General features: G+C 43.7%; 1 protein-coding gene across 1 annotated transcript in view; it reads left to right on the top strand.

Annotated features, from left to right (window-relative positions):
- The first annotated feature begins 3254 nt into the window (after window positions 1-3254).
- camta1a (calmodulin binding transcription activator 1a) overlaps window positions 3255-23447 on the top strand; it is a 114171-nt gene continuing 93978 nt past the window's right edge. Inside the window, exon 1 of the mRNA XM_029506279.1 lies at window positions 3255-3299. Within this exon, the coding sequence (XP_029362139.1) occupies window positions 3273-3299 (27 nt within the window). The 5' untranslated portion in view covers window positions 3255-3272. The remainder of the gene's footprint in view (window positions 3300-23447) is intronic.

Below are 23447 nucleotides of genomic sequence, written 5' to 3'. Positions count from 1 at the left end.
ATTAAGCATATATTGGATTCTTTTTTTTTTTCCCCTCTTCCACTAATGGATTCCAAAAACGTGTATGTACTTACGCAATAAGGCTGTTTGTGTTCCTCAAGCATATGATGTTTGTTCCAGTCAGGACATTTCAAGGTTCCCTCACTGCGTTTTCTCAGAACATCTTAGGATTTAGAGATGATTCATCAGAGCTGTAGACTCTCCCCACTGATCCCCGCTGGAAAAAGAAATTCTCTAACACTCTCTCAGATTTGTCTCTCACTGTCTGCCCATTGTAGCTTTTTCCTCCTCGCTCCCTGCTTGTGCCTGTAGGCATGTAGACGGTGTAGCTGAGCGTGTGAGCTGTGGTTTGCTTGTCTGTGGGCCAGGGCTGCCCTGCTTTGGCTTTGTTACCCATGCTGAACACGTCACCAGCCTCATAAACCCTCCACCCTCTCCTGACTTTTTCAAATGAACAAATCTGATTGAGCGAATGCCATTACCTGGATAAATGAATGATTCCTAAAGGACTGGACAAGGCCTAACACCACCCTAAGGGTAAAGCTTATTATCGCGGCAAACTCCAAAGAGGAGAAAGGCAGCTCTGGAGCACGTGTGCACTTTGTCAGAAGCCTGCATTTCCATATTAATCTGCCACATTTAGGCATCAGAGACAGAGGGCCCCCTGTCATGCTTCTTTGATAACAGAGCAGTTAGCTTTTCCCCTCATATCTAAATATGTATAATTCTGATAAGATTAATTGAAACGCCTAAGCATACAGTAGTTGGAGATGAGTGGGTGTAAGAGCGAGAGAGACAGCGGGAGGGAAAGGAGACACATTATGTTACCTAAGCTTGCATTTTAGATTGGCCTCTGCTTCAGACCTACTCCAGAGTGGGTGCCTAGGCTCCCTCCTCTGGGTCCAAAGTGCCTTGAATTGAAAATAGCATCTACCTAACAGTCTCTCAAAAATAGCTGAGTGAATAAGTTTTTGCGCCAAGCTGATAAATACGGCGTGGAGCCTCTGACACCGAAGGCTCACCCCAATTTCCAGTGCTCTGGAGGAGATCAGATAGCCCTGTGTCATTTGATTTTCTGCCTTATCTCATCCGCGCCCATCTTTTTGTCTCACGCGGGGCTACATTTTAAGAAGCACACACTCTTTCTTCTGAAGGACAAAACCCAGAATGATATCGAAACAAATAATAGGATCATGGTGCTGGAGAGGGCCATTCCCATGTTTGATTGATACCAAGTGCTGATGCAGGCATGTCAAAATGAGTGTCCTTCAAATGACATTTGGGATGCAAATTGGTGCAAGTACATGTTGAAATTGCAAACTTCTTAGTATGAGGGCCATTTGTGATCACGTCTCCACGATGGGTGACATTACGGGTGTTGTAAACTAAACCACAATTTATACTTTGTGTATATCACATGCAGCCATTGAGCAGTTTCACTTCTCAAACTGACCAATAAAAATGTCTGTTTAATAGTTGTTTTCTGCAAAGTATGCTGAGTGCGAAACAAGAGAGGGGGCAGCAAGAGAAGAGAAGGCAGCAGGAGAGAGGGAGGCGTGGAAGAGTGAAGAGGGATCCTGAGACAGATGAAACAAGAGAGGGAGAGAGGAGAGAGAGAGAGAGAGAGAGAGAGAGAGAGAGAGAAGAAGAGGAGCTGGAGAGAGGGAGGAGACAAAGACGTTCCCTGGTGCACAGCTTGAGTTGACTGACGGCGAGAAGAGGGGGCTGTAGAGAGAGGAAGGGAGGAGGGGATTTCGGTGAGGATTGAACGCGTCAAGTGTGTGAGTGGCGTCTCTCATTAGAAGGTGCTGTCAGGGGCCACAGAGGGGGGACTGCAGGGACCCCACACCTCCCCCATCCCCCTCCCTCCCCCACTGGCCCCTGAGATCTGGCCGGGAAAATGATTGATGAGTGATACCAAGATAAACATGCGCCCTGGCCCCCAAAGGCAGCCCTGCAAAATGATGCATGCAGCGTTATAAATAAACCTTGTGAAAGGAAAAAATTAACAATAAACAACAAAACAATGCAAAACAACTGTTGGCTTTTCTTATTTCGGATATTCTCACCGAAAACTCAAATCAACACAACTTTAGTTTTTTGCTTTGATGTGATATGTTTGGTTTTGGGGGTTTTTTTCCCCAGCTTTTTCTGTCTCTAGCTTTACATGTTTGTGTCATTGTGTTTGCTGTGCGCCTGTGCATGTGAGCAGTGAGCACAGGGCTAACGAGGTTCACCAACTGACTGGATGGTTAAGCCGCCCTCAACAACGGTTACACTGCCTGCTCAACAGCTTGGGCAGGTGGCTTTCCCACTCATTCACTGTGAGCCACCAAACACTGAGGCAAACCTGTTCTCATTTGGGAGAGCTCCAAATCATAGCAGATGTGTGCAGTGTGTGTGTGTGTGTGTGTTGAAATAGTGCATAGAAAATTGATGTGTGCTGTGGCATGTGTGTGACGATACATAGCAAAAAACAAAACAAAAATACACATACGCAGAACTATGCTTAGCTGCTAACTAATTGTTTAATCATAAATGTTTCATTCTACACTTTGTGTTAATGTTGAACACTGAGCACCAAATGTCTCTGCTACAAATCGAAGTGGAAAGGCAGATTATCATCAAATAGTTACATTATATCATTATGAGCCTACAGGCTGTGGTCTAGTGGAGGGATAATGAATTATGAATGGAGTGTGAGGGAGGATCTTCTCTCCCCCTCTCGGGACTTCCAACACCACCACTCATTTAAGTTGGATGAATGAGAGACAAGGAAGGAAGAACCCACAACCCCCCCCCCCACCCCACCCCACCCCACTACACACATGCACATATCTCCACACTGGCCTTTATGTAATTTATTCTGTGAGAAGAATTGTCACAGCACACATGCTTCTCATTGGGAGAAATGTATGTTGAAGGGTGCTTTGTTCATTGTCAAACTGTGCATACCAATGCTGAAAAACACCATAAAGAAGTCTTGTCATCTAAGTCACTGGTGCATTTTCTGCCTGGCGCAGACTCGTGTTGGGCCTCTTTGTACATCTCTAAAATGAGTCCCCGAGCTGTGCTGCAGCTTTGCCTGAATATTCCTCTCATCTCATCTCATCTTTTTGTCTTTTGCTCTCCCCCTCTCTCTGTCCCCTCTTCACGGATCCAGGCCACAGAATGGGTCGATGATACTGTACAATAGGAAGAAGGTGAAGTACAGGAAGGATGGCTACTGCTGGAAGAAGAGGAAAGATGGGAAGACCACACGGGAGGATCACATGAAGTTGAAAGTGCAGGGAGTTGAGGTGAGTGGGCTGATGAAAGTTCGGATTTAAATGGATGGAATCGGCAGGCGGGCATGGGGCTGGCGAGTGGCAGCCTTCACCCTGACACAGACAAACACAAGTCTACAGTTAGTTTTCCCCCGGCTGTAATGGAGACAGTCACATGCTGCACTCGTCCCGTGTCGCCAAGGGGCTTCACCAAGAAACAATGCGGCACAACAATAGTTTTCCCTGGGAAGCCAGTGGACTGGAACCGATTGTTTGTACCTTATTAAGGCTCTGGATGTTGCCTTTGCTCCAGAGAGCCTACATTAATCTTGCTGGCTCAAAGCAGCACTGTGAAGCTAGTGTTCCCTCACCTCACTCCAAGTCGCTCCCCATACCAACCGCCGCCATAAAAGGCCCAGTTGTATCTGTCCTTGGCTCACTCAGGCTCAATCTTGTTCAACCTGCGGTGTTGGCACCCCAACTGATTTATCAGCACTTCCATATATGAGACTAGGCAAGTCTCAGCATCACACTCTTTCACTTCCTGTGTTTTCAATTGTGTTAAAGTTTGGGGTCTGGTCTTTTTCACATGCTTAGCCATAAGCTCCAGTGCCTGAAGCACAGCAGCTGAGATAGAGTAGAGGCAGAGATGTGAAGGTGGGAGATTGTGGTCTTCTATTTGTGTGTGTGCCCATACACGTGCGCGCGCGCACACACACACACACACACACACCCCCATACACAAACATTTCCTCAATTCAGGCACATGTACACATAACCACACACCTCAGGGAGTGGTGCTGTGAGTCTGTGTCACACAGTGTGACAAAGACAAAGCTCAGGCATTCTCCCAACAGGGGCTCTGCTCTCTGTTTGTACTCCTTCAGATATTTGTCACTCCAAGAAAATGGCCTCTTCCTTCACCAAGCCAGCTCAGTGTCATCTCTGGCCCTGCAGTGGTCTGATAACCTGTTGGGACTACGCACATCCAACCTTTTGGCCTGCTACATATTTTTTTACCAGTTTCTGACAGTCCTGGCTTTCCGCAGAATTTACTCAGCCAACTTGCTTTAATATGGCAATGCGAATACACATTATGCACAGTAGTGTTTAGTGTGAAAGCGTCACTCCTCACAGAAGGCGCTTAAACCTGCACAGACAGGGATCTAGACGAGATTCCACCCTCTCTGGTGTGGTTTCTTAAATAAAAGGCAGGACTAGCATTTCTCGCTCAAATCTTTTGTGACTGGCTTACCCTCCAAATCCATTAGAGCCAAGTATATATATATTTTTTTTTTGTTTTGTTTTGTTTGTTTTAACAACAAGGTAGGGTCATAGTTGCCAATTTCTCTTGGCAACTGTGACCTTGTGTTTAAGGATGAGTTTAACTTCACTGACAGCTGTTTTTGACTGTCACACCAAGCCATGTTAGTTTCGGTCTGCTTGACCAGCTTGAGCCCTATTCAGTTTGCCCTTCTACGGTACATATCCCTCCAAGAAAAGGACTGAGACTGTGTGGTATGATATGTTGTGCGGTAAACATTGCATGTACAGATATTACAGATATTTCTCCAAGTTTAACCAATACAATCCTGCAGGGTGTATTTAAAAAAAAAAAAAAAAAGAAAGAAAATTATCTAAAGCAGAACTTTTACTGGAAAGTGGCAACCAATTTCAGATGAGGAGTGTACTTGCTTCAGCTGTCTGCTGTATTGTGGAGAAGCACATTAATGCATGCTGATGCATTGTCCCTGCTGAACGGAGTACTTTACTGAATGCCACTGCCCTATTTTCCAGCATCAGTGCTGGTCAATGCTGCAGAGAAGCAAGTCATATTTCTTCAGAGTCACCCTCAATTGACACATCACAGCCACTGTATCGTGAGTACTCCTCTTGTCTGGTGATGGCACATGTTCTTCTGTGGTCATGAAGCTGTCACAGTGGACAAGGAGAAACATACTGTTGCAGTCTAAAAATATCCAGACCTCTGTGACCAACAGTCCCAGCTTTATAAAAATTATATTAAACAAAGATGTGTCCTGGCACTGAAAAGATTGGCTGCTCAGGTGACAAATCATGTGAAGGAAATCACAAAAGGACCGGACTATGCTGTATATACCACGTGATCATGATGACTTGCCGTTCCGTGGCATTTCTGAGGTGTCTTCTACTATATGCTGCACTGCTTGAGTTTTCGCCCAAGTGAAATAGAGGCAACCCATACTGGAAAGAGGTTTGCAGATTTTCTGTAATATATATACTTGACTCTTTACCTTCCAGCCGACATATGACATGAACATTGAGTAACGCGCTGCCAATTATTGCAGTATTTGATGTCCGTCACGAGCAAAGCGCAGTCGGAGGGGCCAGGTACAGCACAGCTGTCGGGTCATTAAGCCTGCAGTGTGCAGTGAACAGTATGCAACAACATAACATAAAAGGTGTACTAGAGCAAAAATCATTATGAGTTGCACACACGCTCACGTGCGCGCACACATAAACACTGATGGCTGTTCACTGAGCTGTCAGCAGTAACTTGGAAGTGATGAAGTGTAACTCTTCATCCTGTGATTTTGTCTGTGATCTCCTCTATGTTGTAGCTAGTCTAAATTACCAGAGCTAACTGCTGAGTGTGCCGAAGCAAGGTGTGAAGGTGAGTTTAGTTGAGAGGGAGAATGCTCAGTGAAACTGTTGTGGGGCTGCAAAGCCACATGGGAACTTGAAAAAACCGGGAACATAACAGTTATTTCCTATAACGTACATCAAAATAGTGCGCACATTTATCGTCTGTGCTGAAGTACATTGCTCGGAATGGATTGTGTGTTTCTGCGTGGTTGTGTTCACAACCACATCGTGCAGCTTTGAAAGGCCTGAGCCCCTGAACACTCACAGATGGAAGTGATCAATCACTGCTGGAACCAGCCTGTGATACACTCCCATCATGCACAACATGTTTGTTGTAAGCACATACAAATGGCTTGACCTTTGACTTGACCTTTGGAAGTATGAGGCCACAGGAGAGGAAAAGAGCTATCATTTCTGCTTACTACTCTGTTTAGAAAGAAAAAGGGGAGATCCATTTGAATTAATAATTCATGTCAGCCTTCATAAGCCAGAACACGAAGTATCATCATAACTTGAGCATAAACCTGTTTTTGATGGTAGATTCTGAACGTTGTGCTGTGCTTTAGCCGCTCTGATTCCCCAACCATCCAGTGCTTAATAGAGGTTCTGTGGTTATTACATGGGCCACGTTTAGTGCACAGAGTGGACAAGTGTTATGGGTGGTTCAGGCTTGTGATGTTTAGTGGCTCCAACGAGGGAGAGGCTGTGAGTCCGGGGGCAAGAGGCCTTCTGGGGCCTGCGAGAGGCAGCCTTGCGTGGCAGGAGTAGATGTCAGCGTGTGCTGCTGCTGCTGTCCTGTCTGCTCTGCAGTGCTGGCTCAGCAACGCGTGCAAACCAAAGCTCTACTCCCCCCCCCCCCCCCCCCCCCCCCCCCCACCCCACCCCCCACCCCACCCCCCACCCCACATCTCTACCTTTTACTCTCGATATGTTTCTTCTGCTCTTCTTCCCTCTCCGTGTTTGTCATTTCCCCCTTTGAATTCTTTTGCTCGATTTTTCATTGTCCTATTCTGCTTCCACCTTTTTCCCCTTTCTGCCCTTTCTTTCCCCACCCCCTCGTTCCTCCGCTACCCTCCAAGTCCACAGTCCAGACGGACAGAACCTTGAGTTTGGCGGTAATGCTCCCTGTTCCCTAAAATTGGAGCGTAGGGCATGTTGCGGCATTAGCGCTTAACAGGCCGTGAAATAGCAGCCTGCCTTCCTGACGTCTCCCCCATCACTCCAGGTGAGTTGGCCAGACGGCTGGATAAATGAGCGAGCAGAACCCCCAGCAACCAGCATGCATTTGGGGCACTTGAGGAGAGATGTCCATCAGTGATTATCTCATCACACCCTGCTCTTACAAAGCTCAAGTTGTTCACCAGTTTCAAGCCATGGTCAAACTTCCATGGGGATCTTTATAGCCCCTTTAATGAGGATGGCCAGTGGCTGGTCTATTAATGAGGAGTCTCAGTTACGCCAAGTTTTGATTGACTTTATTCTCCCACAGAGTGATGTCACCTTGATTTGAGCTGGAAGTTCTTGCAGTGTGCATAACTCTAGCATCCCCTGGCTTTGTCCTGTGAAATAGCAGAGACCTTGAACACATCTCCTTTAAAAAAACTCAAACTGGTCTCTGATCTGTTCCTTGTCAAGTTTCAACCACAATGCTACCACCTCCTCTCTCCTCTTATGTAAGTATCTTGACGATGTGCACTCCCCCCACCCCCATCTCATCCACCCTTTCTATCCTATCTCCCCATTATTCCTAAGCTTTAATAAACTCCCTCAAACGCAGATCGATTTTCTCTTAAGTGAAGGTGGCAGTGCTTCTGACTTATTTCATTACCACAGGCTAATTATACCGATTGAAATGAGCTTCTCTTCTTAAGGTGTGCTGTGCTACTCTGTGCCCCCTCGCTCCCCAGACTTTAATGCCAATACAGTTCTTTACCAATTCCCTAACTCCCAATTCTGCCTGAGCTCCACCCCGCCATCCCATCAAGCCAACCTTCTCACCCTCCACCACCTAAATAATCATCTGGTGCGTCCTTAGCCCCCGTAACTTGTCATTTCATGTTGGATCCACCCTAATGTGTGATTTCAACTGTGCAACTGTGCAATGAAGGAAGGTAATGGAGCATGCTGGTGGCTCAATCGCCTCTGTTCATTGATAATAATGAAGACAAATGTCAAAACATTAGTTGCTAATGTTGTAATGGAGTGGATGCTGGTGGATGCATGCTGGATGCTACACTGCATTGGCTTTCAATATCACATGACCTTCAACATTTAACTCCTTTTTTTTTTTTTACAAGAAATCTCATCTTTTGCAGATAATCAAATATTTTATGTGTGGTTTTTTTTTTTTTTTTTGTCCATCCAAGCACTTGTGTGTTCATACAACTCTCTGTGGCACAGCTTTATATGTGTAGCTTTTTGTCCTCTTGTTAAACTCAGTAGGGAAAAAAATCTGTTTCATGGCCACCTTGGTGGGTAGCATTGGTAAATTATAACCAAACTAGCTTTGTGTCCATGGAATAGTGTTTTGTGTAGTGTGTTTTCAGGAGCAGAGGTATCACTGATTTATAGACGCAATAGCTGATATCACCAGATTGCGAGGCCAGATGTGAGAGGGCACTAAACAAACCCCTGTTTCTGAGAGGAGCTGACAACATGCTTGCTTTGCCTCCTGTCCCTGCTCCAAGTCAACTGTGAAATTAAGATTGGATTACTGATACAGGCAATGCCCAAAGCAAAAAAGTTTTTATTTTCCATTTTTATTCAAACTTATAGGCAGTCTGCTGGAAAGCAGTCGGTTGTTTGCTCTGTAAAGACAGTATATTGATTACTGATCCCATTGTCTTCTCTCTTCTCCTGGAGCCTCCTTTGTATTTAATATTTTTTTTCCTTGCCTTGGAGCTTACAAAGCTAACTCTTCACTTTTGAATTGCCCAATTGTGGAGGAGTTCAGTCATATCTGTGAGTGATATTTCAAAGAATGGCTACCATGGATGTAACTCTTAACCTTCTTCTCTCAATAGTCATGGAGCGGTTGTATAGACATAAGAAATACTGACTGCAACGTTTAGTTACTACAAATCATCTAATTTACAAAGAATAGTACATTTATAAAGATAAATAATCTTGAGGCAGAGAATAGAAAAAGTTTATTGGTATTAAAACAATGACAACACTTTTATTAGCTTTAGTATTTTTTCCATACCCAGCAGACAGGTGATAGAATCGGATATCCATTTTCATTATTGTGTGAATTTTTCCTTCTTTTAAAAAAAAAAAAAAAAAAAAAAAAAAAAACCCAGCACAGTAGATTAAAGCAGTGATCCTCTCCCCAATATAATGACTTAATGGGGGTTGTTATCTTGTTATTAGCGACCACACCAAAGCCTTCCCACATGAACGCCTTACCCTCAGCATTGGGAGCATCCACTTTACCCATGGTTTTCCTTTAAGCCCACAGTAATTAGGTTTCATCTTTTACATCTTACAATTGCCAAATCACTCAGCGGCAGTTAAGCGCTCAGTCTGCCTTTCATGCTGACCCTGCTATCACCATTTCAATCCAGCAGCTGGATTTGAGGGACTAATTTTGGAAAGGTTGCATAGGGAGTAAATGTGTACGAGGCCTATCAGAAAGCTGGGCATTATCAACAGTTTCCATAATTTAATTTCCCACTTGTTGCCACATGTTCCAGTGTCGTCGTGCTATGGCATCTCCACAAGGGTCTCTCGTCTTTATTTATCTAAGTTGAAGGAGGAAATGTCTCCAAGAAAACGAAATTTGTTGTATTTTGATTCCTGCTTACAGACCAACATTTATCAGGGCTTGTCGCTGTAGCTCCCAACTTCCATTCAAGGCCCTGTTTAAAAAAAAAAAAAAAAAAAAAAAAAAAAAAAGTCCAGCATCTGCACACACATTTTTCATTTCTCTTGTAATAAGAACCAATGCAAAACAGAAAACCACTTGAATCCACATGACTGTTGATTTGGGGACACTTGAAACAAAAACCTTTTGAGATAGAAGCAGAGATGCTTCCTAATTGTTCATATGTCGCTCATTATCCTTTTTACTACTGTTGGTGCACCACATCAGCCAAGTTTGCCAATTTTTGATATTTGTAATCCTGCTGGGAGTAGTGGATATACAGATATGAAAATCAGAGGGCGAAAGGTTTGTAGGAAGGATGAGGAAAACAGAGCCCTGCAGGCAGTGAGCAGACTTTGCATGACTCTGTGGTTTGCTCCTCGTGTGTGAATGCTCCTTTTGTTTGGTCTCGTGAGCAAAACACAGCTCCCTGGGCAACATTAGACCTGGGTTTTATGTAAATGTGCAACTTTTGCCAAGGCTTCTGCCTTCTACCATTTGTTATCCAGGCCAGATATACTCTGCGTAATGCTCAGAAAACACCAATACCAAGTGAAACCTACTGAAAGGCTCACTCTGGTCCTGACCTTAAACCGTTGCAGGATTCAGCTGATTCATTTAAATTTAAAGGTAGCAGTTCAAAGGAAAGCAAGAAGTTTCAACATTGCTCTCACACTCACCTCTCTTATGTCAGGGGGCAAGTCTTTTGCAAAATCTTTCTTTAATAATGTACTCCCAATTTTGGCTGCTTCACAAATTTCTGGGGCATTTCTGTCCACAGGCCAGAACCAAAGGGGTCACCTGAGCTTTAAGTATTGAGTAGATATCAAAGAGAGGGTTTCTATTCCTGAAATCCTGTAAAATGCATAATATAGATTGCTGGAAATACCTTGGATATCTCTTAAGGATATGTTTTTTTCAGAATTAGTGAGTTTCCTTTTCACCCCATCACTCTTAATCTTGTTCCCTTTCCTCTCTCTCCCTCTCTGTATTTCTTCTCTCCATCCACTTCTTCCCTTTGAAAAAGCCTGCTTACTCTAATACTCACCATTATTATGAGGCCATTCCTGTAGCAGAGGCAGACCCCCGTGTCAAGAGCATCAGTTTTCCTCAGATGCTGTAAGGCCTTGGCAGAATCATCATCTTCTCCCTGCTGGCTCTGGAACACTTGGTAATTTTAATATCCTTCGGATAGGGAGTGCAGCACCAGTGTTTAGGATGCTGCCATACATAGAAGGGCAAGGGTTTTTGAGAAGAAATCATCTGGCGGCATTATCTCCTCTTTATTCAAAAAGCCGGCACAGCTGGCCCCTCAATTCCACAGGAGCTTTTTTGCCTCATCTGCAAAAATATTTGTGCATTAATATTTACAGGAAAATGAATTTGTTAGATTGAAGTGTTTCACTCTTCAGCTACCTTTACCTTTCTTTTTTTTTTTTTTTGCTTGGCTATTTATTCCGCTGGCTACTGAACATGGCTTATGTATTATTAACCAGAAACACAGAGGTTTAGATGCATTTGCTGCTGTGTTATATTTAATAACTGCAAAATCAAAATGTACCAATGCTCACTCTTCAAACGAGATATAATGAGTGGAGCAGCAAAGTTCAAAGAGAATAGATAAGTGTTTGTATGGAATTATACAGCATGTGCAACTGTGCCTTCCTCAGAGTGATATTGAAAGATTTGATATTTTACATGAAAGGTTGCTAAAGAGGAGTTTAACACAGGAAAGAGGTTTAAACCATGCGCTTTGGGCAACAGAGGAAATACTGATGCAGAGTCTCTCCATTAATGGTCTTCTCTTGTCTCGCCTGTCGCAGTTTCTTCCTGTCTTCTATGCCTTCTATCATCCCTTCTTATGTTTGTATTGTTTTCTATACCTCTTCTTCCATTCCTGGCTGATACATCAGTGTTGCTCTTGTTCTTTTCACAGTAATCTGAATAGACGTTCTCTTCTCTGTCCTGTGCTCCTCGTGCATCTGTTCTTCCTTTTTTTTTTTTTTTTTTTTCTCTTCTTCAATTTCTGTTGATTTTCAGTGTTGTCTGTGGTTGAGTCTCTTTTTTTTTCATTTGGATTTTTAGCCCTTTTGATGTGGTTTTTTGTTTCTATTGCTGCAATGAACGCCAGCAACAGCCTTCTGTGGATCTCTTGTACACATTTAAATGTGGAGAGAGAATGAGTAATTTGTTTAAGCCCAAGGGGATATCTAGCTTGTTCTGCATTGTGTGTCGACACTGGTCCCTTGTTAATGTCATTGTCACCAAATAATGATGCATGCATGCAGACAGATACACTGACTCTTGTGCTCTCAGACAAAAATTGCATCTATGTACATTCGTGTGGTTTCTTTGACAGACTGTCAGGTCAGAAAAAAAAGTGTGCATGTTACACGTACATGTGAATTAACACACTGTGTACACAAAAACACATACAGTAAAACCTTATTTGCTAAAGTGGATATGATTTTGCTAGAAAATTATGTTTAAAGATCCCCCCCACCACCACCACCACCAAAAAAAAAAAGAGAAAAAATCTCCCATGTGATAGATGAAAATGGGAGAGATAAAAATTAATCAAAAAGACTGTGGACTGTGGAAAATAAAAGACTGATGAAAAGGAGAGGAGGGAGCAAGAGAGGCTTAGAAGGTGGATGGATGGCAAGGGAGAAAGGAGGGAAGGGAGGGAGGGTGAGGCGAGCGTTGAGCGGAGAGGAGAGAGAAAGCCGGAATGAACGATATATAGCCGCTGGCAAACAGAAAACAATTGTTACACTGCCTCCCATAACCCACTTCAACCTTAAACAGCAGATTTTTTTCACTCAATTAATTTCTACACATTGGAGCAGGGGCCTTGGCTGAAGCTGAGCTTTTATGTGCTCCTGCTGCTGCAAGGCCTTTACACATCTCTCTCTCTCTCTCTATCTCTTTTTCTCTTGTGTCCTTTGTTTCCGTCAGAGAGTGAATGTTCTGCATAGGAATGGACTGCAACACTTTGAGAGATGGGACATGAATAAACAGGGAAATATTCAACATTGTAAAAACTGCACAGACGCACAAACAAATGACGAAAACCACTGTCTGATTCTCTAGTTGGAAAAGAAATATCCTTCAACCTAATTAGTATTATTGACGGTAACCCTGTGAACACACATGCAAACTTTGAAATATAATATAAAGCTTCAATTATATTTTCAGTTAATTGCGTATGCATCTGCGATTTTACATAACTTCTTATGAAAATAAAAAGCTGCCACATCAACATTCCAGACAGTCCAATGATAACAGCTCTTAAGAAGATTTACAGAAAGATAAACAATGAGGGGGAAAAAAAAAGCTAGACTTCCATACAACACAATAAACAATGATAATAATGCTAATAATCCCACACAGGTGCAAACGGGGCTGCGGTGGCCCTGTGTGGACAGCAGGCTGACTTGCCTGAGGGCAGAGAAAGGAAGAGCAGGCAGAGACAGATGGACAGATAGATAGGGGAGGGCATGACTGAGCTGTGTCTGTGTGCGGTGAGTGAGGGCCAGTCAGAACAACATGAATCATGGCTCCAGTTGAGAGAGGAGGAGATCAGATCAATAACAGCCCAGAGGAGGGAGAGGAGCAAGCGAGCGCGAGAGAGAGAAAAAGAGGATGAAGGGAGGACACAGGAGGTGTTCATCACTGGACCACCCTGTCTCCCAGCAGACCTACTTTTTCTTTCTTTCTTCCTTTCTCAGGCCATACAGTTAATGTATTGAGCAAAGAGCTGGTTACTTCTCTTGGTGAAGACATAGGTGGACACACACAATGTGCTAATTTGTTAGTATGACTTATTGATTATTCAAATGTAGCCATGCAGAGGCTGTCCATGGTCATCCTTTGCAAGGATATTCTTTTACTAATGTCTCTTCAGCAAAGAGTTGACCTGCACTTTATCTGATGAGACAAAATATATTTCAAAACATTACAGTGGAATTATTCTTCTGCCACATTGTCAGTTGAAAGGAAAGTACCAAGAGATTAATTCATCTCACTGTACTCTTGAAGTCACTGAGCTTGTTTGATTGTGGAAGTGCGTTTATGTATAATAAGTGTGTGTTTTTCTCTGAGTGCGGTGGGAGTGCAAAGGCTGTAGTGGTCATTTCTCATTAGGTGACCAGTGTGCCTTGGGGAAAGGCCTGTTTTATTTTCTTTTATTTATTTTTTTTCTGAATTTGTGTGTGTGTGTGTGCGCGCGTCAGGAGGCAGCTACAAAAGCAGTGGCCAGTGCTGAAATGGCTGTCTGGATGTTTAAGCATGCCACGCACACAAGTGTAAAATGGCCAGTCCCCCCCCCCCCCCCCCCCCCCCCCCACAGACACACACACACACAGACCACCACCACCATTGTAGTGTGGCAAGCGATTTTTCTCATCCCTTCTCCTGTTTTTTTATATATATATATATATATATATATATATATATATATATATATATATATATATATATATAAAATTTGGTCGATAAAGGTGAAGGACGTTTCATCGCTATTTCTCCCTCCTCCCTGTGTGCTCCGCACTGTCTCAGAGTGAAATCCTGAGATAAAGCTCGGCAGTGCTCCATGTTTAATGGAGCTTAATCCCACAGATTTGCGATACGGAGCTGTGAGGTAATTCCCTCATGACCATCTTCACTAACACTGAAGAGTCATGTGACAACCTGACACTGCTCCCTCAGGTCGGCAGTCTGATAGGTCGGCAGACGGACAAAAAAAACTATCGTAACTCTGTCGAGGACAAATATATGGAGCCTTTTTTAAACAGGTGATCAGGAAAAGATCAGGGATTATGGAATACTTACCATCTCATCTGCTGCAAAAGCAGTTATTTTCTGTCAAACTCCCCCTTCAGCTGTGTGTGCCCTAGTAAAATGTGCTCCTCTTAACTTTGACTGGTCAGTCAACCTCCCTCTTGATGAGGGGGGGGGGGGTTTATAAATTAATCTGCAACACGGAGGCCAATAGGAGCAAAAGTGATGAGTTTGGGGAGTCATGAGGGAAAGCTTAGCCTCCACAGACAAGACACCAGGCACCGCATCTCGTTGGCGTACTTGGGGAGAGTTAAGAAGGGTTGGTTGGCTTGAGACTATTTGCAGAAGCTGTGTGCTTGGAAGCATTATACCCACCAACAATCCTCCTTAAGTGATGAGCTGACACTAAGCAATTTATTATTCACCCTGCCAGTGAAAATATTTTCAATCCAAGTGCATAAAGCTCCCATGGCAGGTAATATGCCAAGCCCTCTTCTTCTGTCTGACACTTTTTGTTTCAGTATAGCTACTGTTGGGTTCAATTTACCCCCAGACATGCTTATCAGGCCCACTTGACACGAGCTTCCTTGTCAAAGCATAAAATGGCCTACATGGATGATTGCAGAGCAGCACTGGTTTTTAGCGGTAGTTGAATGGGTTTTGAGAGAAAGGAAATGGGCCATTACTAAATAATCCTGGTTTTATTCACTCAAAAAATGTCTTAAAAGTAAAAACAAGGAAACAAGCAGCTCCACTTATTTAATTAGTATTAGTATGAGGACTCAGGGGACAAGCTGCAACTCCCCACATATTTTCACATTCATCTTACTACACCTCTTCTCCCTTTTTGTTCAGTTTTTTTTTCTTTCCCCCCCCATCAGGCGTTGCCACCAACGCCACAATGTTCTCCTTCCTTCTCCTGCCGCCTCCCCTCCCCTTTTTTGTTGCCTCGCAGGTATAAGACACCTAATTGTCACAGGAGTAAAGGCAAACTGCAGAGTGAGAAACACAGAAACATTGCATAGTTATTGTCCAAAACCAGAAACAGCAGGCTTGAGCACTCAGAGGAGCCACATGCAAACAGGCATCAGTGTGTCAACGCACTGGGGCAGAAGTTGTGTTCGTGGTTGCTTATCTGTGTGTCAGTGTATGTTTTTGGCAGGTGAGGGAGCACATCATACTTTCTAGCCGCACTCTCTCTGGCACTGTCACTTCAAGGTCTCAATCACTTGCCATTCTGGGCCCCGACCACTGCCAACGCTGCCTATCCACCTCTGCCAAGGTCCTCCTCATCCCTCGGCTACCTCTCTTCTCTCTCCTCCTTTGCATAATTACCCAGGTAATTGTGGAGTAATTGACTGCATCACCTGCTCCTAGGAAGCTCTGGCATTGTTTAATAAACAGCTGGAATATACGCCACATGTTGTTGGAGAGCAAGAGGAAGAACATATTGGGGCAGAGGGGGAGGGCTGGAGACTGGAAAAGAAATTAGTAGGAGGACTGAAAAGAGTCAGGTGGGTGAGTCTCAAAAGGAGGCGGTGAGAATGTACACATGCTAATTTCCCAAACACAGACTCACAGATATAACGTTCTCCAGGCAAGTCCTGAACTTGTTATGCAAGGTGAGCATATTATTGCCTATGGAAAGATTAGTGGGAGAGGCATAATGAGAATGGGAGATGGATAGATATAGAGACACAGGGAAAAGCAACAGAAAGTGAGTGAGCGAAAGTTTGAGCCATGAGAGAATGAGATGGATAGATGTAAAGGGGAGCGGGAAAGGAGAGAGTGGTGAAGCGAGCTTCTCAGGGCTAATGACATTAAGGAGGTCTGATGAATCGACACCCACTGAGTGTTATTGACGTCCCCTGAGCCTGCCCAGGCAGAGCCAGCCTCCCAGCTCGGGTATTGGCTAGCCCTGCTCCTCAATTAGATTGCCTGATTAGATTCCCTCGGTTGTGCCCTCTCGTGGGGTGAGCATGGTGGCATGATGGATGTGATGGGCAGTCGTATCAACGGGGGGTGTCACCCATGCCCCGCCTGAGGGGCACCAGACGATGGGTTTGACCAGTCGTTGCAGGGGCGTGTAGGCGGAAGGCAGGGGGCGCGGCGCAAGTCTCTTATTGAAGCTGTCAATCATTGCCGCTTACAAGATAGAGGCTGTGTCTCTGCACAGAGAAGCACAGGAGTAATTACTATTCTATCTCTCTTGGCATCTAGATATATGAGGCTGTTCACAACCACTGACCTCACGTGGCAACCCTTCACCATCTTTGAAATTGTTTGAAAATGCTCAATTTACATATCCTGTCCTTCATTCAATAATCCTCTTTTGAGGGATTCCAAATGTAATTGTGCTTAGACACTACAGGTCTCTAGTTTTCATCTGCCATGTCATTCACTTACTGAAGGAAATGTGAAAAATGCTAATGACAAATCTTAGTTTAGTTTAGTTCTCCTGTCATCGGTGTTCCTACATTGGACACTGACGTTGAAGAGTTGGGCTTGGCTATGTCCTTAACCCTATTCTCTCCATTTTCTGGCAGTGACAGTTTCATACAACCATTCATCAACATCTTGGCTCTTGCAGTGCAAAAAATGGGGCAAGTCAGGTAAGTGTCCCAATTCAGCAGTTTTGAAAGGCAGTAACTAATGATATCTCAGGAACGAGGGCTGCTGCTGTTTCCCTGAGAACTTTCCTCTCTGTCCCATTGTGTGTTTGTGTGGCTGGATAGCTGGCTAATGGCCTGTCTCTGATGAATTAGGGGGTCTGACACCCTGCAAACACACTCTCCCAAGGTCAGAGCAGCCCACAGATTACCATATCCGGGGGCTTTAACAATCTAACACAGCCTCAAGTCAGTCGGATGACAATTGAGTCGAGCACACAAGAAGATAAGGGAGTTGGAGGGTTGGAGTGGGGGGTTTTGCTCCAAAGGAAGAAATTGCTTTTAAAGTGGAGAAAACCTGCAGTGATCTCTGCCGCTGATGTCCCCAACAGTGGCTGTGATGCCAAGGGTCCATTTGTGCATCCCTTTCAGTTAAGGCACTCCTGCAGTTGTTCACTCGACAATGTTATCCCTTTTCTTTATTGAAAGCTGGTATTCAACCCTGCAGTCGGTGCTAAAGAGTCCTTCCCAGAAAAGTGCTTGGCGAATGTGCTCTGCTGAGGCACTTCCATATTTCTTCTCAACAGCACCAAGTTGTTTTCAAATACAGTGTGGTTTAATGTGTCCATTATACAGCGAACATGTTGTATAATGCATTACATTGATTTATAGCCGCCTGTGGTCAGTGTGTCAGCCTTGTTCTCAGGTGGGTGTTATCACAAAGATGTAGATAAAGCAGGGAAATTGAACAGACAGAGGACAGGCTGTGTGCACAAAATTGTAGCGCAATTATCAATCAGTCAATCAAACTTTTATTTTTATTACTTTTATTTTATTTTATTTAAAGTGTAGACTCACAATGTAGGATAGACTCAGGATAGACACCTTACAGTAGTGCATGGGACAAACATACAGAGTAAAAAATAAAATAAATACATCAAATAAAAACGCAAATTAAAACAACTATAATTATAACATCAAAAAGAGGGATGTTAAGAACGTAGTGGATTATAAGAAGCCCTAGAATAGGCTTGTATGACAAACATATACAGGAAACAAACCATAATAGTAAAAACATCAATGTTTTAATATGAATGCATATAAAAAGAAAGAAAGGTCAGATAGAGTAGGTTGTAAGCCACAATTTTAAAAGTGTCTACCCGAACAAGCTCCTTCTTCTTCTTCATATGATGGGAGGCCATTCCAAAGAAAAGGGGCACAATAGCTGAATATTACATAGCCCAATGATGTCTTTTTCCACAAGAGGAATGACCAGGAGAGAGCAGCATCCAGGGTGAAGGGTGCAGTATGACTAGCTCGGTTATATAGGGTGGAGCGATTCCATGCAGGGCTTTGAAAGTTAAAAGGAGTACCTTGAATTCAGCTCTAGCTTGTATAGGTAGGCGGTGGAGAGAGGCCAGAATCGGTGTTTTATGTGTAAATGTTCTTGTTTTAGTCAGTCCTCTAGCCGCCGCATTCTGAATGAGCTGGAGACCTCAAGTGGCAGATTTAGGTACACCAGAGAAGAGGACATTTCAGTAGTCCAGCCTTGTGGGTATGAAAGAATGGACCAGAGTTTCAGCATCATTTTGTGATGAAATTGGACAGATCTTGGCTATATATTCCTGAGATGAAAAAATGCTGACTCGGTGATGGCCTTAGTATGTAAGTGAAAAGTAAAGTCCTGAAATAGAACAACCATCAATGTTAATGCGTGGGTTCTCGCACTGGTGACTATGATTTGCTGGTCGTTCAACCAACAGCTCTGCTTCATCCGCATTCAGCAGTAGGAAATTAAGTTAATCCATTTTTCAATATCAAACAAGCATGTTCCTAAATTTGTAATTTGAGAGGTGTCATTTGGTTTTATGGGTACATAAAGCCGTGTATCGTCAGCGTAGCAGTGGAAATCAATACCATATCTCAGAATTATCTCATCCAGTGGAAGCAAGTGGATGGAAAAAAGCACAGGGCCGAGGACTGATCCCTGAGGCACACCAAACTTCACATCTGAGAATTTGGGCATTGTGTTGTTGTAACTGACACGTTGGGTTCTGTTAGATAGGTGTGAGTGAAACCATGACAATGCTGTCCCCTGGATGCCAATCATCTTCTTCAGGTGACAGTATACTGTGGTCAGCACTATCAAAAGCTGCACTCAGCACAAGAAGCATTAGTAGTGATGTTGAGCCAGAGTCTTCATTGATAAATATGTAATTGACTGCTCTGGTCAAGGCAGTTTCAGGACCGAAAACCAGAATGAAATTTGTCAAAGAGATTATTGGTGTTTAGGTAGGTGGTTAGTTCATCAGCACCAGCTCTTGCAAGTAACTTTGACAAGAAGGGAAGATTGGAAATTAGCCTATAATTGTTCAGGATAAATGGATCAACGTTAGGTTTCCGAAGTAGAAGTTTAATAATGGCACTTTCAAAGACAGAGGGCACGGAGCCCAAGGAGAGCAACTCATTTATGATTTTACGAATAGGGCTGTTTAAAACATGCAGCAACTCCTTGAGGAGTTTGGATGTATAGGATCTAATGTGCAGGTTGTAGATTTAGAAGTAGTTACCAAGCTGTTGAGGGCCTCAGGGGAAAGTAATTCAAACTTTGAGAGAGTGTAGTTGGTCCAAGTCCTAGTGCCTGCCATGGTCAGAGTGTTGGAGAGTTCAAAGCCATCAGAGGGGTGCAGACTTTTGACTTTATCCCTAATAGACTCTATTTTACTTGCGAAGAAGCTCAAAAATGTATTTATACTAAAAAATGTAGATCAACACAAGCAAATATAATATATTATATATATATATATGCACAAAAAAGGCTTTGTATGTCCAAGCCAAAAATACAGTCATGCACACACACATGCTTGCATGCTCATGGAAGCAAATTGTAACACATAAGGGCATACACACATCCACCCACACAGTTGCCATATGTGTCTGCTGGGAGATGGCTAAAATGTCAAGCTATGTGCATGGCTGCCTCCCGTTGACGCCTCTCTCCTTATTTCACAGCAGCACCTGGTGGTGACAAAGAGCACAGAGGAGAGAAACTCCCCAGGAGAGGAAAGGAAAGGAGGAGAGGAGAGTAGAGGAAGAAAAGAGAGGACATGAGAGAGGAGAGTCCACCCATTCCCTAGACAACAGACCCTTCCTGTCCCATCATGTTTTCCTTGCCTGTCAATCCAACTCAGGGCTGCCTAATTTCACTTTGAATTGACGATACTCAAGACTCTGCCAAAGTTTGAGGGATTTTAGACATCGTACCAAAGCCAAGGAGTATAATGAATGAAAAGCCCCTTCCCAAATTGATTTCAAACTAAATCAAACCCTGGTATTCAATTATCTCCCAGAGCTGCCACTGAGGAACTTTAAAGTTGTATAGGCAGAGATAGAGAGAAAGAGGAGGAGTGGGGTGAGGGAGGGGGGGGTGGTGGTGAGGACAGGGAGAGAGGACGGTCAGAGTAGAATGCAAATGACTTCATCCCTGCGTGGTGTCAGAACAGGTGGCCCAGTGGTAGTGCTGGGCCTGATGAATGAGCTGTTGAAGTGGAGCCCATTGCTACCTCTAGCTAGTGGCGGCTCCAATTCTGCCTAGTTAAGCATTTGGCCTCCTCTGCCAGGAAAGCTTAATTGAAGAAATCATCACAGGGACCGGGACAGATCTGGTGTTGCTGGGACCAAATTGTCTGCCTGCCTAACCAGGCTGTAACATCATAATAGTGTGATACTATCCATCCACTAATCAGAAGTAAAAGTGTTTCATTTCAGGATAACATACCAGGACCAAATTCCTTTTAATTGCACTGCACCCGCTTTGAATTGGTTCATTTCAGTCATAAGTTCATGCTTGTAGACCCCCCACAATCCGCCCATCACCATTCGTACCCATTAAAAGTCTAAACCCAACAGTGTCTTTGCTACAGACTGAAGCTGCTATTTATCCGTTCATGTACTGTAGCTCACCGGCTGTTGTTGTTTATAAAATCCATTAAAAGCAGCTCACAGAGACATACCGCTGCTTTGACTAATGCAATGCATCATGTTGAACAGCACGTGTATTGTTGGTTTTCCTAACACGCCTTTATCACTCGGGTAATTACTGTTTTAGTATCATTTAATACACTATTACACCTGCACCAGGAAGACAAAATGTCCTGTTATTTTGTGACATTTGATTTTTTTTTTTTCTTCCTTTGTAATATTTTCTTCCATCTAACACAGTCCAGTGGACATTTTTCACAGCAGACAAGCAGACCGTAAGGCAGCAAGCAGAGGGAAAACACCCTGATTGGTTTATCTTAGCAGAGAGCGGTGACTTTTTTATTGTATGAAGAGAGTGAAGGCGATTATTGGTAAATCACAAAAAAACCTGTGCTGTCAGCGGTATCAAGCAGAAACCAGTCAAGTTATTGACACTGCAATTGCATTCCAAAAAACAAGTAGCCTTTGGCCTGCTGCCGCACCTGCGCACAGTATCGAATGTTTGGCCTAACTAATGAACGACTGAATGCAATTATAACGCACTATCTCTGAAATTAGGCCTGCCATGGTGTTAATTACATAATTACTGAAGATGTCAGCTCTATGCAGGAGGGTGGCGTGTCAGTGGAGAGAGTGGAGCGCACAGGGAGAGAAGTTGCTTTGCTTTCAGGGATGAACTATAGATGCTTCTTTGATTCATGATGCCGGCTTTGTGGAAAATATCGCCTTTGCCAAGTTAATTTTGAAAAGGCCAGCATATTTGGGCAGAGACAATCAGCCTGACCTTTCTGAGAACAACCCCAGTTTTCACTCTTTCACCTTTTTTCTGTTCTAATTTTTTTCTTTTCTTTTTTCCTTTATTTGTTTCCTATCCTCCATTCTTTTCTTTCATTTCCTCCCACTTTCTCTCCTCTCTCTCTCCTCTCTCTCTCTCTCTCACTCTGTCTCACTCTGTTCAAGCTGCACGTCCTTGACAGCAGCGCCTGCTAATAGAGACCGCCATTGTTTATCAACACATCCCACTGATGAAGCAGCCTTCCCGTTTCTGTTGGAATATTTGTACAAATTTATTGGAGGCTGCCTCTATTACACACAGGCCTTTACTAGGAAACAAGTATGCTCTGAGTGTAGACAGACAATTGTATTCTCTTGCTTGTGTACTTCACTAATCAAAGCGACGCAGATGACTTTGCTGCTGTTCTGTGTGCGCAGTTATATCATGCAGATGATTGGAATATCAATTCAGTCCACACTTGCAGCCTCATGGCTAATTTGCAATGGCTTTACATCAAATGCGTCATGAGGACGGGGGTCATATTTCCCTTACAGAGAATATGGAAGTGAATTAGTCATTTTCCATTCAATGCCCTCCTCTCCCCCGTGCTGTTTGTTATGGAAACTGAGACACTGTGCTTGGGAAAATCAAGGGACTGCTATACTTTTGGGGTCCGAGAGCTTTTTCGGGAAAATAAAATACTGAACCTTGCAGATTTAAATGGGTGAAATCGTGTTTTCAGGGTCAAGGTTAGAATTAGGTTTATGTATTTATGATGAATGTGACTGTTTGTTGTTTGGATCTGAGGCCTTACACAGACCATCCCAAACATGATGCAGATGAGGAGCCATGGTGAATTATCATGTTCCATCAGTGCTATTCCACAGACAGGGAGGAGTCTCCATCACAGCTGTTTCAGCCCAGACACAACCCTGCTGTCCCTTCATCCCTTCCACAGCTCCCTGTCCACCTGTCCCACGTCAGCACTGCCAGCAGAACAAACTCTGACGAGACTGTGCCGGGACCTGAAAATAGTTTACCCACTCCCAGTTCCCTGTTGTACCTCTACCCACCTCCTCCCGCCTTGGTAGTCTGCTGTTTTCACAGGAAATTAGCCAGACGTCCCCTGAGGTGGATCTCGTGCGTAGCAAGATATCTGCCTGTCAAGGTGCTCTAAGGCTTCTGCATTCATTTGCAACTTGGTGTCTCTACCAACCCCCCTTTCCACCTCTTCATCTGACCCCTGCTACTGCACCGTCACCTAAGCCTTTTCCTGTCTGGCGCATCCAACAGATGGACATATCAGAAGGGCATTGTGAGTGACACTTTAGCGAAGACGTGGCCACAGCTTCAAACTCAAAAGTGACTTTAGAGCCCCTGTCTTGACCACAGGTGGTGAGCAATGTTTTTATCTTTGATTGATTTAAAATATATATTTTTTATTTTTTATTTTATTTTATTTTATTTTATTTTTTTTTGCACCTTGGACGTCTGCAAGGGTGTCAAACATTTTTTTTCATTTGTCACCAGCTCAGCCATTTTTT

Source organism: Echeneis naucrates, chromosome 7 (assembly GCF_900963305.1).
Source record: "Echeneis naucrates chromosome 7, fEcheNa1.1, whole genome shotgun sequence".
Classification (NCBI taxonomy): Eukaryota; Metazoa; Chordata; class Actinopteri; order Carangiformes; family Echeneidae; genus Echeneis; species Echeneis naucrates.
This window is presented reverse-complemented; position numbering and strand designations above follow the sequence as displayed.